Raw genomic sequence first — 17,357 nt, forward strand, 5'->3', positions numbered from 1 at the left:
TCAAGCCTGTAATCCCAGCACTTTGGGAGGCCGAGACGGGTGGATCACGAGTTCAGGAGATCGAGACCATCCTGGCTAACACGGTGAAACCCCGTCTCTACTAAAAAATACAAAAAACTAGCTGGGCGAAGTGGCGGGCGCCTGTAGTCCCAGCTACTCGGGAGGCTGAGCTAGGAGAATGGCTAAACCCGGGAGGCGGAGCTTGTAGTGAGCTGAGATCTGGCCACTGCACTCCAGCCTGGGTGACAGAGCGAGACTCCGTCTCAAAAAAAAAAAAAAGAAGCACATCCCTCTCCCCCTCTTGACACTGTCTACGCTCAGGTACCTGAGTACCCACAGACTTGGACATTCCATAAAATCAATAAATGAATAGTAGTGTATCAGGCATATTACTGTGATTTTAAAAATGTGAGTGTTCATATTATAAAGTGAAAGAAAACAATCTAAAAAGACCACATATTGTATGATTCCAACTATATGACATTCCAGAAAAGGCAAAACTCTGGAAATAGTAAAAAGACCAGTGATTTCCAGAGGTTAGTGGTGAGGGAAGCAGGAATAGCAGAGCACAGAGGATTTTTGGGGCAAAGAAAGCATTCTGTGTGATGCAGTGATGATAAATCCATGTCATTATCCATTTGCCAAAACCCATAGAATGTACAACACCAAGAGTGAATGCTAATGTTAGCTGCAGACTTTGGGTGATAATGAGGTGTTAACACAGGTTTATTGGTAGTTGCAGTGTTCCACTCTTGGTGGGATGTGGACAGTAGGGAGAGCTATGCACCTGTGCGGGCAGAGGGTATATGGGAACTCTTTGTACTTTCCATGTGACTTTTCTATGAACCTAGAACTGCTCATTAAAATAAAGCATACATTTTTAAACATGAGCATAGCACTCAAAGGATGACGTTCGAAGGCCAGGAACCTTCGCCTTTCTGGTCTTTCACCTTGGCCACGCCTTGGCTGGGCCTCAGGCTGCTCACCTGGATCTTCTGGATATTCTCTCTGTCCAGCCCGGTGTTCCCTGTGTAGTAAGAAGCATTTGGAACTGTGGAGGGCTCTGGCTTGTTACAAGGCAGATCCCTGCTGCCAGCACAAGCACTGGCCACATGAAACGTAAGGTCTAAAACGCTCTCCTGTAGTATCTGTGACCCAATAGCTGTTGGCTGTTGTTGGTCGTGGTGTTTAATATTTCTAAAAGCAGCTTTATTAAGGTATAGTTGACATAAACTGTACACATATAAAGTGTTCAATTTGATTATATTTGATTTATGAATATGTCTATAATCCGTCACCACCAAAGTGACAATCGAGATAGTGAATATACCGTCACTTCCAAAAGCATCCTTGTGCCTTCCTCCCACCCCTCCCTCCCCTCCAAGCAACCACTGATGTGCTTTCTCACCTCAGTTTGCATTCTCTCAAGTTTCATATACATGGAATCACACAGACTGTATTTTTTTTTGTCTACCTTGTTTCACTGGGAGTAGTTATTTTGAACTCCATCAATGTTGTGTGCATGAATAGTTCATTTTTGAGGGGCAGGGAGCAAATTAAACTTCATTTAGTTTTAAAATCAAACCACTAGGAAAATATATCACAGCCTGAAAACAGCAAATGGACAGGCTATATTATCATTTCAAGTATTCAGTTGGTAAAAATACAATGAGTTTGCTATCAAAACAGTAAGATGCCATGCTGGGGCAGGAACACTAGATGCCACAAAGGCCCCAAGCAAAAATGGCATTTGGTAGTAGGGGGCTGCCTCTCCTTTGCTCTAAGGGAGTCACCGCCCATCCTAGCCCAAGTTGCTTATTTTTCTCCCTCCCTTACCTCCTGTTGCCAGAGGTTTGTCTCGATTGTTAATTCAGGGGGCTAGGTAAGCAACGCTGGGTCTAGGCTTTCATTGTATTCTGTTCTATGAAAACCAGGTTTTTCCAGATTCAGTGCATCATAACTCTCTTATAAGCAAGTAGCCAACAGCTCCTCTTTCACTGTTCGTTCCAGGATACTAGTATATATCACAGTCAAACCCCCCTTCTTTCTGAGGGGAAAAGTGCTGCTGTAAGGTTTTCTTGTCATTTTGCTCCAGGCAGCCTCAAGGCCTATTAGCCAGTAAGAGGGAAGCTCTGCTTCCCATAATTAGTGTGACCTCTTGTGTTGCCTCTTGTGTTTTTCGCATGGTCTCCAGGTTGAAAGATGCAGTGTGTAATAATTTGCAATGTGTAATAATTTGCAGAAGAACTGCACATCCACATCTTGATGGGCAGAAAGAGTATCCACGAGGAACCTTTCAAAGTTCTTATCCAAACTGCTCTCCCTCCCAATTCCACACCTTAAAATCAACTTTTATTCCACGTATACATTACACAAAATCAAGAAAACAAAGACCCAGAAGACTTTTTTTTTCCCCAAGCTAGTGACCTCATGGGTTTTGTGTGAGAGGTTGTGGGAAATGTTGTGGTGACACTTTGGGAAACAGGATGTGACAACAAACAGAAACACCTCTCCTCAAACACCATCAGATCTAACCTGCCAGCTGGTGGTCCCTGTGTGGCAAGAGGAATTTGGTAGCGTGGAGGGCTCTGGCTTGTTACAAGAGAGATCCTGCTGCCACATGAAACATGATGTCTGAAACCCTCTCCTGGAATATCCCTGACCCAACTTAGCGCTAGTTTTTCCATTTCACTTTTTAGGACTGGAACATAAAAGACCCGGTGTGTGGAGGAGGGTGACGCGTGCCTTTCGCTTGTTGCCATTCTTAACTTCTTCCTTCGTAAACCTGGCTTAAAAGACTAAAATTCCCATTCCTTTTTTTTTTTTTTTTTTTTTTTTTTTTTTTTTTTAAGACGGAGTCTCGCTCTGTCGCCCAGGCTGGAGTGAGTGGCGCCATCTCGGCTCACTGCAAGCTCCGCCTCCCGGGTTCCCGCCATTCTCCTGCCTCAGCCTCCCAAGTAGCTGGGACTACAGGCGCCGCCACCACGCCCGGCTAATTTTTTGTATTTTTAGTAGAGACGGGGTTTCACTGTGTTAGCCAGGATGGTCTCGATCTCCTGACCTCGTGATCCACCCGTCTCGGCCTCCCAAAGTGCCGGGATGACAGGCGTGAGCCACCGCCCCCAGCCTCCTATTCCGTTTAAAAAAATGAACTCTTCGGAAGGGCAGTGAAGGGTCGTCACACAGCTGTTGTGGGTGCAGGAGGTGGTGGACTCTGTGGTGAAGAGTCTGGACAGAGAATATCCAGTAGATCCAGGTGAGCAGCCCGAGACTCAGCCAAGGCGTGGCCAAGGTGAAAGACCAGAAAGGCAAAGGCTCCCGGCCTCCCAGGTGGCCTCATGTTCCGCTGCAGTGCCAGCTGTTGTGAGGGCCACTGGCAAAGACTTTTATTTCCCAGAGGATAAGAGAGACTCCTTCATTTCCTTGCTCATAGTCGGGATGAGGTGTACGTGGCCATCCACACACTTGGTCACTCAGCCGTCCAGTGGTTGCTTCACCTGAAGCTCCTTACTCCCTGCTTGAATCTTCAGCTTTGTCACAGCAACGCAGGAGGCACCAGGCCAGGTGGTCCCAGAACGTCTCCAGCTCGCTGGTCACCAAGGCCTAGGCTTGAGTCAGAGGCGCTTGGCAGTGCTCAGTGCACTGCTGCACCTGCTGCATGGATGCTTGACTGTCCTCACAATTGTATTACCACTCCAATAGGTAGGAATGGTATCTCGTTATTGTTTTGAGTTTTCTCAATTACTATGATGTTGAGCATCTTTTCCTGGGCCCGTCGGTGACGTGGAGCGTCTTTTCATGGGCCCGTCAGTGACGTGGAGCGTCTTTTCGTGGCCTGTCATCTGTGTGGCTTCTTTGCTCACAGGTGTAATTTTTCCTGCATCTGTCGAAGTGATCGTATCGTTTTCTTTTTCAGTTTGTTGATGTGGTTAATTATACTGGTTGATATCTGAATATTAAGCCACATATGAGAAAAACCACATTTGGTAGTGATGTCTTATTCTTGGAATGTATTGCTGGATTCAGTTTGCTAAAAGTTTAATTAGAACATTTGTGTCTAAGTTCATGGGGGATATAGACATGTAGTTCTCCTGTCTTTTCTTGTAATGTTATTGTCTGGTTTTGGTATGAAGGTAATGTGGGCTCTATAGAATTAAATGGAAGTGCCCCCTTCCCTATAATTCCTTGGCTGTGGCACAGAGCACGTGCCTGTTTCATGGGTGATTTGAAGTAGGGAACAATAAATTCATGTGAAAGAAATAAGCAAAGACCTTATGAAAAGTGTAATATAATCAACAAGCCATTAGGATACATTCTGTCACCAACAAGATCTAAGCATGATTCACATTCCTTGTCTACTTAATCTACACCACAGGCTGTGAGTTGGGAATTCCTGACTGTTCCTCACCTGAGAGGTGGTGACTATTTCAAGATTACTTAGCTGGATGGAGTGAGAGCAAACTAAATCTAATGTCAGCTTTCTTCCCTCCCCACTCAGGGCAGCCATGACCCCTGACTCCCATATGGACAGGCCAGTCCCCCTTCATCTGGAAGCCACCTTGGCTGGCCGCTGTGGGACTTCGGATCTGGGAGAGAAACCTTAGTATCCTAAAGAAGAATGTGAGGTGTGATTCGTCCTACGCATCACTCCCGGGGAGGAAGGGCGTGGTTGCCTGTGAGGAGAACTCGCTGTTGCTTGCCTCTGGGATTGCAGAGGCGCTTTGCCAAGAGACCTTTCTCTCCGATTCCTGGGTGACTGGGCAGATGACTATGGGAGTCCCATTTTGCTCATTATGGGATGGATACTCAATGTAGGGCCTCAATAAACCTTCAAACCGACATGTCAGGGTATAAATGAGGGACTGGTCATTTATGTTGAAGAAGGAGACGGTGCCGCACTCATAGTCCAGGAAGACCCCTATTTGTGTCAGAGGGGTCCTGGGGCAGAGGCTGATAAAATGGGGATTTAACGTGAAATACAAATTTTCTGCATTCATTCCGAGGACCCAGTACCCATGATTGGGAGACAAAGTCACTCTCTTCTTCCTCCTGCTCACGCCATCCCGGCACACTCCCACGTACCACCTTTGATTGTGTCCCACGTCCACCTCCCAGTAATGTCTCCCTGCTTGGAAATTCTGAGAAGCCACCACACTCTTCCTTATAAATCTCTTCTCAGAGGGAGGCATATCCTGGGGAGCTTTTCTATGGGTTACAGTTTTCAGATCAGAAACGCAGAGCTGTGGGTGAGCCGTCTCTGGGTCCAGCGTCACCTCCACTGGGGTGCGGTGGGGGAGAGAGGAAGCGTGAGTTACTGAAGAGGAAATCTGGGCTGGAACAAGAGGTCAACCCTCCCGCTGCAGACTGGCTCCGGGTGGCATAGGTGAGGCCCCGGACCTGAGCCTCCCTCAGACACTGCTTTTCAGATTCTCTCATCACCAGTGCAGCCTGGAGGACCCATCAACGTCTAGAAATGTCCCAATATGACGTCCCAATCTCAGCATATCACCCAACCCTGCCACTGTCCCTTCACACATAAAACTATTTGTTTCATAAGAGCTGGAGGGACTCCACTATCTAACTTCCTCCCACTCAGAATTTTCTACCTGACTTCACTTCCTTCCCCCAGCTCAGACCCCTGACCAGTCACAATTTCCTGAGGTCAGGATATTGACCTCAATTTCCTGAAACTGTGCCAAAGACTCCCCCTATCTCCCAGCCCTTGTCTCCTCCCCTTCTAGACCCAGGGGAAGAAGTGTGTCTGGGGGCACTGCACTCTTGGGAGCTATCAAGCATTCCAGTTTCTCCATCTGCAGGCAGGATGGGTCTCAGCATCACTCTGTTCCCATATCTGTCCCTCTTCAGCTCGCCCTCTCATGTCCACCTGAGATTCTGTCCCACCGTCACCCGACCAGGCATTGGTACCTGCGTGTTTCCGGGCATCTCTCAATTCTGAAAGCAAGCAGACAGAGCAGGCAGTTCAGTGCTCAGGTGGGAAACAGGCCTCAGGGAGAAGGGAGAGACCAAGGATTAGGACCTTTTTTGAGTGTCGTGGGCCCTCCAGAGATCTGAGGAAGGCTGTGGGGCTTCTCTACAAAATGTACCTCCCCCAGAATCTGCAGTTTCAGAGTTCCCATCACAAGCTTGGCTCTGCAGGGACCCATGGGCCTCCGGATATAAAAATCCATAAACGAGAGACTTGGAAAGGAGTCATAAATGTGGGAAGAGGAATATTTTCTTTTACCTGCCTGTCTGTGCTTTCTTCTCCAGTCTGAAAAACAAAAACAAAACACACATAAGAGGCTGACATCACAGAGCAGGGCCCAAGGAGAGCGTGGGAGGAAAGCCCTGCATGTGATAACATTCTCACCCAGTTTATCCTGCAGTTCGCTCGAAACAAAAAGCAGACGATTTAGTGGTTGATACAGGACTGGGTAAAGTCTCAAAGCATCAGGCCAGGGAGGTTGAGGATCACCCACCAATTTTTCTCAAGTTCCTCCCTGTGGTCCACACACCCTCAGAGCTTGTGATCAACACCTCCCCCCACCACACACAGAGCGGACCAACGGGCAACAGGCACAGATGGGACTTCCAGGCCCTGAGGCCTATCCTAAGCCCTCCAGATATCTGAGGGGCAACTCATTAGCCGTGGATGGAGAGAGCGAGGCAGCTGCTCTCCTCCCCCTGCCGGTACTTCCTGTCCAGCCTGGAGCCGGGGTCTCCAGAGGCTCACGCTGTGGATCAGGGAGGGACCCGGGAGAACCATGTGTGGGAGGCTCAGGACGTGACACACACTTACCCAATTCTGCCTGGATTTTCCCTGAAACAGAAACAGTGTATTCAGTGGTGGACACAGGAGTGTGCAAGGTACAAACATGACCCTGGCTGCTTGCACAGGTGGGACAAGCTGCGGGTGTGAAGGGCAGGGCCTCTCCTAGAACACTTACATGTGCTCGTCTCCGCAGCCCCCGCACGGAGCGTAGCTGTCTGGGGAGAGCAAGAGATCAGGAAGGTTCATGCTAAGGAGAGGGACAACAGCTGGGATGCTGTGGAGGTGGAGATGGAGATGGGAGAAGGCGGCTGGGAGGGGAGGCGGGGGCGGCCTCATCCCCGGGAGAAGTGTCACTCCCAAGGGGGAAGAAATTGGTTTTGGGGGTAAAAAGTCTTATTGAGACTGAATATAATTTTATCTTATTGTCAGTCACTTTGACTTCTTCCTTTATGAATTTGTTCGCCACATTAAAACTTTTTAATAGGAGTCTTGGTGTTGTTCATGGAAAATTATCCAAGCTCTATAGGTACTGAAAATCATTCATCCCCTTATTATTTGGCCTCAATGAAGTAGCAAGGGCCTGTCGTAGTTGATATTTGCGGAGGAAGAGTTGTTTGAATACCCTGCAGAAGGGTGATTACTTTTTTGGGCCTGGGCCCCTGGAGGCTAGGACTAGAGGAAGAGAAGCAGCTGGGATGTGGGAGCATCTCTGATCCTGTCCCTGCTGGAACCATAAATAAGTCGCCGGCCCATGCTTCTCTCTCTCGCTTACCCTGGAATTTGGAGAAGAAAATCTTCAGTCCAACAATGCCAAAAAATAGGCCACAGCAGAGTATTCCCAGTACTTTGGTAGCCAGGTACCATGATACAGGCTGGAAAAAGGTATCTGAAAAACAATCCCACAGACATTTTAGTTATCGGTGAACAAAGGACACAATTCAATTCTTCTTTAAGGACTCACCTATAGAAAATTTATAGGTTTCTATAAATTCTCCCATAGGTTTAACACTTTGATTTTATTTTTGTTATAAAACGCAGTAGTGGTTCTATTTAATTTTCTTCTCAACAGATAACGACCGTGCCAACATTTACTGAATGGACTTTCCTTTCCACACTAATACACGCACCGTCACCTCTGACCCAGTGGGCCTTCTGTTTAGGTTTGGATTTGTTGCTGGGCTCTCTGCTTTCTGTTTAGGTTTGGATTTGTTGCTGGGCTCTCTGCTCTATGCCATTTGTCTACTTGTCCACTTTTGTGCCAATAATTTTGAGTGGCTTAATCACCACAATTCCAGGATATGTTTTGGTATAAACTAGGCTAATTTTCCTCACTTCTTATTCAGTTGTGCCTTGGCAATCATGGCCATTTGCTGTGCAACATAAATTTTTGTATTGACTTGTCAAGTTCTAAGAAAATTCTGCTGAAAATTTGAATGGAATTGCACTGAATCTATAGATCAATTCAGAGAGAACTGATACCTTAAAATATTTGCATCTTCTTGTCTGAAAAAATATCTCTTCCCTCCTTTTACTATTATTTAAACTGACAAACCTCATACATATTAACGGGTACAGTGTGACTCTTTGATACATGCCTACAATGTGGAGTGATTAAATCAAGCTAATTAATACATCCATCATCTCCCTTACTTATCATTTTTATGATGAGACATTTAAATTTTGTTCTTTCTGTTATTCTGAAATATACAATATGTTATTATTGACTACAGTCACCCTGTAGTTCAACAGACTTCAAAACATATTCCTCTTGTCTATCTCAATCTTTGCGCCCTTTGACCAACAACTCCCCATTCTCTCTTGCCCTCTGCCCCAGCCTCTGGTAACATTCTACTCTCTATTGTTGAGTTTAGCTTTTTTAGCTTTGACATAGATCACGAGAGATTCATCTTTCTGAGCTTGGCTTATTTCACTTAGCATAATGTCCTTCAGGTTTATCCTCGGAATTACAAATGACAAAATGTCCATCCTTTTTTTAAAGGCTAAATATTATATTCCATTGTATTTATAGATCACATTTTCTTTACCCATTCATCTGATGATGGACACTTAGATTGAATTTAGCAATTGTGTGTAATACAGCTATTCATTCAACATATTGATTACAGTGCATTTTCATATATTCCCACAAGTAGGATTGCTGAATCATGGAGCAGTTCTATTTTTAGATTTTTGAGAAAACTCCATACTGTTTTCCATAATGGCCATACTAATTTACATTCCCACCAATAACGTACAAGAGTTCCTTTTCTCAGCATCCTCGCCAACTCTTATCTTTAATCTTTTTGATAACAGTCATTCAAAGAGGTGTAAGGTGATATCTCATTGTGGTTTAATTTGCATTTCCACAATGATTAGAGATGCTGAGCATTTCTTCATGTACCTGTTGTCCATTTATTTATTTATTAATGTTTATGTGCAAAGAGCTATTGTGGTTTTTCATTGCGTAGATGCCTTGGATAATCCATTCAAGGAAGATCACTTAGTCCATCTTAATGAAACCTATATCCTTTGCGTACTGATGGAAACACTTCCAGCACATATTGAGGCCATATTTCCGGATCAGACCGTGCCGGTTTGAGCAGACTCGACAAGAGAAGGACCCTGACCGAATTTTCACGGGTGGCTCCAGTACAGCTGCTGGTGGCCCATCTTGCTCTCAGGAGTGCAACTAGGTGGAAGAAGAGAGTTAACGCAAGCATACACCCTCCCTGTTGTCCACTTAAATATTATTTTGAGAAGTGTTTGTTTAGGTCTTTGCCCATTTTTAAGATCGGGTTATTTGTTTTCTTGCTATTGAGCTGTTTGAATTTCTTATATATTTTGCATATTAATCCCCTATCAGCTGTTTGGTTTGCAAGTATTTTCTCTCACTCTGTGGGTTGTCCTTCACCTTGTTTACTGTTTTCTTTGCTGTACAGAAGCTTTTTAGTTTGATGTAATCCCATTTGCCTATTTTTGCTTTTGTTGTCTATGCTTTTTATGGCATATTCAAAAATATTATTGCCAAGATCAGTATCATGGAGCTTTGCCATATGTTTTCTTCTAGTAGTTTTATAGTTGCAGGTCTTACATTTAACTTTTTAATCTAATTTGAGTTCATTTTTGTACATGGTGTGAGATAAGGGTTCAGCTTCATACGTGTGCATGTGGATATCCACTTGTTTCAATATCATTTGTTGAAGAGACTGTCCTTTCTTCATCCTGTGTTCTTGGCACCTTTTTCAAAAATCAATTGTTCATAAACACATGGGTGTATTTCTAAACTTTCCATCCTGTTCCACTGAGTCATGTGTCTGCTTTTGTGCCAGCCCCAGGATGTTTTAATTATAATCACTTTATATTTTGAAATCAGAGTATAGGGGCTCCAACTTTGTTACTTTTGCTCAAGATTGCTTTGGCTGTTTGAGTTATTTTGTGGTTCCATATGAATTTAAGGATTGCTTTTTTCTTTATCTGTGAAAAGTGACATTAGAATCTTGAGAGAGATTGTGTTGAATCTGTAGATAGCTTTGGGTAGTATGAACATTTTAACAGTGCTAATTGTTCCAATTCCTGAACATAGAATATATTTTCTTTATTTGTGTTCAATTTTTTAAGTTTTATTTTATTTCGTATTGACGTAATAATTGTTCATATTTACAGTACAAAATGGTGTTTTGATATATGTATACAATATGTAATGATCAAATTAAGGTATCACCTAAAACATTAATCATTTCTTTAAGGTGAGAACATTCAAAATCCTCCTTTCTAGCTATTCTGAGATATGTAATATGTAATTGGTAATTATAGTTACCCTACTGTGCAGTGGAAGACTAGAACTTATTGCTGCCATTTAAATGTAATTTTGTGCCTGATCAACCTCTCCTCATCCCCCGCAATCCCTCTACCCTTACCAGTCTCTAGTAACCACTGTTCCACTTTCTACTTCTATGAGATCAGCTTTTTAAAAGAATTTTAATTTCCACATAATAACTGTACGTATTTATGTGGTACAATGTGATGTTGTGATACATGTATACATTGTGTGAAGATCATTTCCATCACCTCAAACACTTGTCGTGTCTTTGTGGTGAGAACATTCAAAATCCTCTCTTCTAGCTATTCTGAAATATACTATACATTCTTGTTAACTATAGTCACTCTGCTATGCAATAGGACACCATTTCTCCATTCCTCCCTCTACCTTATCCCCAGCTCCAGCACTCTCTGGTAACCCCACTTCTCTACTTCTATCAGATAAACTTTTTGGATTCCGTATATGGGTGAGATCATGTGGTATTTGTATTTCTGTGTCTGGATTAATTTACTTAACATAATGTCTTCTAGGTTCTCTACCTCTATGAGATACATTTATTGGATTCTACATATGGGTGAGATCATGTATGGTTTAATGTACTAAACATAGTGTCTTCTAAGTTCATCCATGTTGTTGCAAATAATAGGATTTCACTCTTTTTATTACTGAATAATATTCTATTTTGTATATACGTCATATTTCCTTTTCATTAATTTGTTAATAAACACTTAGGTTGATTCCATATCTTAGCTATTGTGAATAGTACTGAAATAAACATAGGAGTGCAGATCTCTTCAATATGTTGATTTTCTTCCTTTTGGATATACTCAGTACTTTGCTGGATCTATGGTAGTTTCATTTTTAATTTTTTGAGAAATCTCCATACTGTTTTTCATAATGAACATACTAATTTAAAATCCCACCAGTGGTGTGCAAGTGTTCCTTTTCTCCACATCAACAACAATTGTTATCTTTTGTCTTTTTGATAATAGCAATTTTAACTTGAGTAATGTTTTATCTAATTGTAGTTTTTATTTGCATTTCCCTGATAACTAGTGATATTGAACAGTTTTTATATGTCTGTTGTTCATTTGTATGTTTTCTTTTGAGAAATGTCTATAAGGTCTATCATCTTGGCCGGGCACGGTGGCTCGTGCCTGTAATCCCAGCACTTTGGGAGGCAGGCGGATCACCTGAGGTCAGGAGTTAGAGACCAGCCTGGCCAACCTGGTGAAACCCCGTCTCTACTAAAAATATAAAAATTAGTTGGGCATGGTGGCAGGTGCCTGTAATCGGTTACTCGGGAGGCTGAGGCAGGAGAATCACTTGAACCCAGGAGGCCAACGTTGCAGTGAGCCGAGATTGTGCCATTGCACTCCAGCCTGGGTGACAGAGCGAGACTCTGTCTCAAAAAAAAAAAAAAAAAGAAATCTATCTTCCCTTTTGTGATTGGATTATTTGGGTTTTTCACTCTTGAGCTGTTTGAGTTCCTTATATGAATATCTAGTCAGATGTATAGTTTGCAAATATTTTCTCCCATTCTGTAAGTTACCTCTTCACTCTGTTAATTATTTCCTTTGCTGTGCAAAAGCTTTTCAGTTTGATATAATCATGTGTCCATTTCTGCTTTTGTTGTCCATGGTTTTGAAATCATATATTTAAAAAAATTATTGCCCAGTCCAATGTCCTGAAGCATTTTTCCTATGTTTTCTTCTAGTAGCTTTATAGTTTCAGGTTTTACATTTTAGCCTTTAATTCATCAAGAGTTTATTTTTATATATGGTGAGAGATAGGGGTTAGTTCTTTCTTCTGCATATGGATACTAGCAAATGCAGCACTATTTTTTGAAGAGACTGTCTTTTGTCTAATATATATTCTTGGCACCTTTCTCAGACATGAGCTGACTGTAAATATGTGGATTTATATCTGGGTTTTGTATTCTGTCTCATTCTTCTGTGTGTCTGCTTTCATGCTAGTACCATGCTGTCTTGGCTATTATGCTTTTGTAGTGTATTTTGAAGCTCCATAATGTGATACCTCCAGCTTTGTTAATTATTCAGTAATGCTTTGGCTATTTGGAGTCTTTTGTGGCTCCATATGAATTTTAGGATTTCGGTTTTTATTTCTTTAAAGAATGTCATTGGCATTTTGATAAGGATTGCATTGACTCTGTACATCACTTGGGGTAGTATCGTCATTTTACCCATCTTAATTCTTTTAGATCAGGAACATGGGGTATCTTTTCATTTGTTTGTGTTCCCTTCAGTTGCTTTCATCAATGTTTTCTAGTTTTTATTGTATAGATCTTCACCTCCTTGGTTAAACTTATTCCTTGGTATTTTATTTTGTTGTAGCTATTGTAAATGATACTGCTTTCTTGATTCTTTTTCAACTAGTTTGTTATTGGTATGTAGAAACACTACTAAATTTATATGTCGATTTTGTATCCTGCAACATTACTGAATTTGTTTATCAATTCTAAGAGGTTTTTTTGGTGGAATCTGTAGTGTGTATATATATATATAAAGATATATATATATATATAAAGATCGTGTTGTTTGTGAACAGGGACAATTTGACTTTCTCCTTTCCAATTTAGATTCTCTTTATTTTTTTTCTCTTGCCTAATTGCTCTGGCTAGGACTTCCAGTACTTGGTTGAATAAGAGTAGTAAAAGTGGGCATCCTTGTCTTGTTCCAGTTCTTATTGAAAAGCTTTCAACTTTTCCCCATTCTGTATGATGTTAGCTGTGAGTTTGTCATATGTGACCTTGATTGTGTTGAGGTACATTTCTTCTACATCTAACCTGTTGAGAGTTTATATCATGCAGGAATGTTGAATTTCATCAGATATTTTTTGATGTCTATTGAGATGATCATATGCTTTTTGGTCTTCATTCTGTTGATATGATATATCACATTTATTGATTTCCATATGTTGAACCATCCTTGCATCCCAGGAATCAATCCCAGTTAATCATGGTGTATATTCTTTTTGATGTGCTATTGGATTTGGATTGCTAGTATTTTGTTGAGAATTTTTGCATCTATGTTCATAATGGATATTGGCCTGTAGCATTCTCCTTTGTGTTGTATTCTTTTATGATTTTGCTATCAGGGCAATACTGTCCTTATGGAATGAGTTTGGAAGAATTCCCACCGCTTCAACTTTTTGTAATACTTTAAGAAAAGAAGGTGTTAGATCTTTAAAAGTTTAATAGAATCCAGCAGTGAAGTCAGATATCTTGTTTTGAGCTTTTGTTTGCTGGGATACTTTCTACCACTGATTCACTCTTGTTACTCATTATTGGTCTGATTAGGTTTTCTATTTTTTCCTGACTCTATTTTGGTATGTTCCATGTGTTTATGAGGTTATCTACTTCTACGTTTTCCAATTTGTTGGCATATACTAGTTTTCTCTTTCTTTCTCTCCTTCCTTCCTTCCTTCCTTCCTTCCTTCCTTCCTTCCTCCCTCCCTCCCTCCCTCCCTCCCTCCCTTCCTTCTCTTTCTCTTTCTTTGGCTAATTTTTGTGGGTTTTTCTTTTTTAGTAGAAACAGGGTTTCACCATGTTGGCCAGGCTGGTCTCGAACTCCTGACCTCAAGTGATTTGCTGCCTTGGCCTCCCAAAGTGCTGAGATTACAGGCATAAGCAGCTGTGCCCCAGGGCATATGTTTCTTAATAGTCTCCAGTGATCCTTTGTATTTCTCTGGTATCAGTTGTAATGCCTCCTTTTGGTTTCTAATTTTCTTTATTTGGGTCTTCTCTCTTTTTTTTCATAGTCTAGCTAAGGGTTTGTCAATTTTATCTTTTCAAAACACAAACTCTTATTTTGTTGGTCTTTTGTATTATAATTTTGGTCTTTATTTCGTTTATTTCTCCTCTGATATTTATTTCCTTCTACAAAATTTGGGCTTCGTTTCTTCTTGCCCTTCTAATTTCTTGAGGCTAATTGTTAGGGTTTTTTTTTTTTTTACTTGAAATATTTATACCTTTTGTGATGTAGGCATTTATTGCTATAAACTTCCCTCCTAGTACTGCTTTTGCTATATCCCATATGTTTTGGTATGTTGTGTTTCTTTTTTTTTTTTTTTTCCCTCTGAGATGAAGTCTTGCTCTGTCACCCAGGCTGAAGTGCAGCGGCATGATCTCAGCTCACTGCAACCTCTGCCTCCCTGGTTCAAGAGATTCTCCTGCCTCAGCCTCCCGAGTAGCTGGGATTAGCGCCACCACACCCAGCTAATTTTTTATATTTTTAGTAGAGACGGTGCTTCACCATGTTGGCCAGGCTGGTCTTGACCCCTTGACCTCATGATCTGCCTGCCTCAGCCTCCCAAAATGCTGGGATTACAGGCGTGAGTCACTGTGCCCAGCTTGTATATTGTATTTATATTTTCATTTGTTTTAAGGAGTTTTTTTTAACTTTCTGTTAAATTCTGCATTGAGCCAATGGTTGTTCAGAAGAATGTTGTTTAATTTCCATGTATTTGTACAATTTCCAGTATTCTTGTTATTGATTTCTTGTTTTATTCTATTGTGCCCTGAAAATATACTTGATAGAGTTTTTATTTAAAAAACTTTTTTTTGAGGTTGTTTTGTGGCCTAACATAAAATGTATCCTGGAGAACGTTCCATGCACTGATGAGAAGAATGTGTATTCTGCAGCTTGTGGATAAAATGTTATGTAGATATCTGCTAGGTTCATTTGGTGTATAGTGTACAATAAATCCAATATTATTTTGTTGATTTTCTGTCTAGATGATCTGTCCAATGGTGAGTGTGGACTGTTGAAGTCCCCAGCTTCAACAGCTAGACAGTTCAGCTAGACGTTACATTCGTTAATGTACTGAGATCTACCTTTCCCTTTAGATCTAGTAATATTTGCTTTATGAATCTTGGTGCTCCTGTGTTGGGTTCATATATATTTACAATTGCTATATCCTCTTGCCGAATTGACCCCTTTATCATTAAATAATAATCTCCTTTGTCCCTTTTTATAGTTTTTGACTTAAAATCTATTTTATATACTGATACTTATATCAGCTACGCTGATATATAAGTATAGCTATTCTTGCTTGTTTTTTTTTTTTTCTTTTGTGTGGAATACCATTCATCATCTCTCAATTTCAGTCTATGTGTGTCTTTACAAGTGAAATGAGTTTCTTCTGGGTGGCATATAATGGGATCTTTTTTCATTCATTCATTCATTCATTCAGCCAATTTATATTTTTTAATTAGGGAATTTAAACTATTTACATTGAAGGGTATTGTTGATGAGTGAGGACCTACTCCTGTCATTTTGTTAACTTTTTGTTCATTATTTTGTAGATCCAGTTTGATTCTTCCTCTCTTATAATTTACCTTTGCCATTTGATGGATTGCTATAGTGATAAAATTTGATTCTCTTTCTCATTTTCATATCTGTTCTTCCAGTGAGTTTTCTACTTTCAGGTGTTTTCATCTGGTAGTTATCATCCTTTCCCTTCCAGATGTAGGACTCCCTTGAGCATTTCTTGTAAGACTGATCTAGTGGTGATAAATTCCCTCAGTTTTGCTTATCTAAAAATGTATTTTTCTTCTTTATTTCTGAAGAATAGCTTTGCTGGACATCATACATTAGTTGGCTTTTTTTCCTTCCAGCACTTTGAACATAGTATCCCTTTCTCTCTTGGCCTGTAAGATTTCTGTTAAGAAATCTGCTGTTACCATCCTGGCCAACATGGTGAAACCCTGTCTCTACTAAAAATACAAAAATTAGCTGGGTGTGGTGGTGTGTGCCTGTAATCTCAGCTACTTGGGAGGCTAAGGCAGGATAATCACTTGAATTAGGGAGTCAGAGGCTGCAGTGAGCAGAGATTGTGCCAGTGCACTCCAGCCTGGCGACAGAGCGAGACTCCATCAAAAAAAGGAAGGAAGGAAGGAAGGAGGAAAGGAAGGAAGGAGGAAAGGAAGGAAGGAAGGAAGGAAGGAAGGAAGGAAGGAAGGAAGGAAGGAAGGAAGGAAGGAAGGAAGGAAGGAAGGAAGGAAGGAAGGAGAAAGAAAGAAATCTGCTGTTAGTCTGATGGGAATTCTCTTGTATGTAGCATGACACTTTTATCTTGCTCATTTTAGAATTCTCTATATGTTGTTAACTTTTGACAATTTGACTATAATGTGCCATGTAGAGGACCTTTTTGTGTTGAATATATTTGGAAACTTTTAAGCTTCCTGGAACTGGATCCACATCTCTTCCAGGACTTGGGAATTTTTCAGCTATAATTTTATTAAATAGGTTATTTACACTATCTGTCATTTCTTCTTCTGAAACTCACATAATGTGAAAATTTTTTCACTTAATGATATTTCGTAAGTCCTGCATACTTTCTTCATTCTTTTTCTTTTTCTTTCTCTTTCTTTTTTTCATCTGACTGGGTTATTTCAAAATACCTGTCTTCAAGTTCCGAAATTCTTTCTTCTGATTGATCTCCTGTATAAATTTGAAAGGAATCAAATTTTATCACTAGAGTAATCCATCAAATGGCCATGTTTTTATTTCATTCATTGAATTCCTTAGCTCCAAGATTCCTGTTTAGCTCTGTTTTGTAATATCTGTCTCTCTGTTGAATATTTCTTTTTTAAAAATGGGGAAAGGAGTTTTAAAAAAATATTTCATTTAGATCACAAATTGTTTCCCTGATTTTGTTAAATTCTCCATTTCTAGTCTCTTGTATCTCAGTAAGTGTTCTTAAGATCATTATTTTGAACTCCTTTTCAGGCATTCATAGATT

General features: G+C 40.9%; 1 protein-coding gene and 2 pseudogenes across 1 annotated transcript in view; all 3 read right to left on the bottom strand.

Annotated features, from left to right (window-relative positions):
* Nucleotides 1-1,779: 1,779 nt before the first annotated feature.
* On the bottom strand, nt 1,780-4,507 carry LOC126957045 (protein FAM136A-like; annotated as a pseudogene).
* The window catches only part of BTNL8 (butyrophilin like 8), a 79,330-nt gene continuing 66,251 nt past the window's right edge, over nt 4,279-17,357 (bottom strand). The window contains exons 4-8 of the mRNA XM_050795150.1: nt 7,545-7,658; nt 6,800-6,820; nt 6,245-6,271; nt 5,926-5,952; nt 4,279-5,278 (exon numbers count right to left, since the gene is read on the bottom strand). Coding sequence (XP_050651107.1) covers nt 4,638-5,278; nt 5,926-5,952; nt 6,245-6,271; nt 6,800-6,820; nt 7,545-7,658 — 830 coding nt within the window. The 3' untranslated portion in view covers nt 4,279-4,637. The remainder of the gene's footprint in view (nt 5,279-5,925; nt 5,953-6,244; nt 6,272-6,799; nt 6,821-7,544; nt 7,659-17,357) is intronic.
* On the bottom strand, nt 8,524-9,442 carry LOC126957373 (40S ribosomal protein S29-like; annotated as a pseudogene).

Source organism: Macaca thibetana, chromosome 6 (assembly GCF_024542745.1).
Source record: "Macaca thibetana thibetana isolate TM-01 chromosome 6, ASM2454274v1, whole genome shotgun sequence".
Lineage (NCBI taxonomy): Eukaryota > Metazoa > Chordata > Mammalia > Primates > Cercopithecidae > Macaca > Macaca thibetana.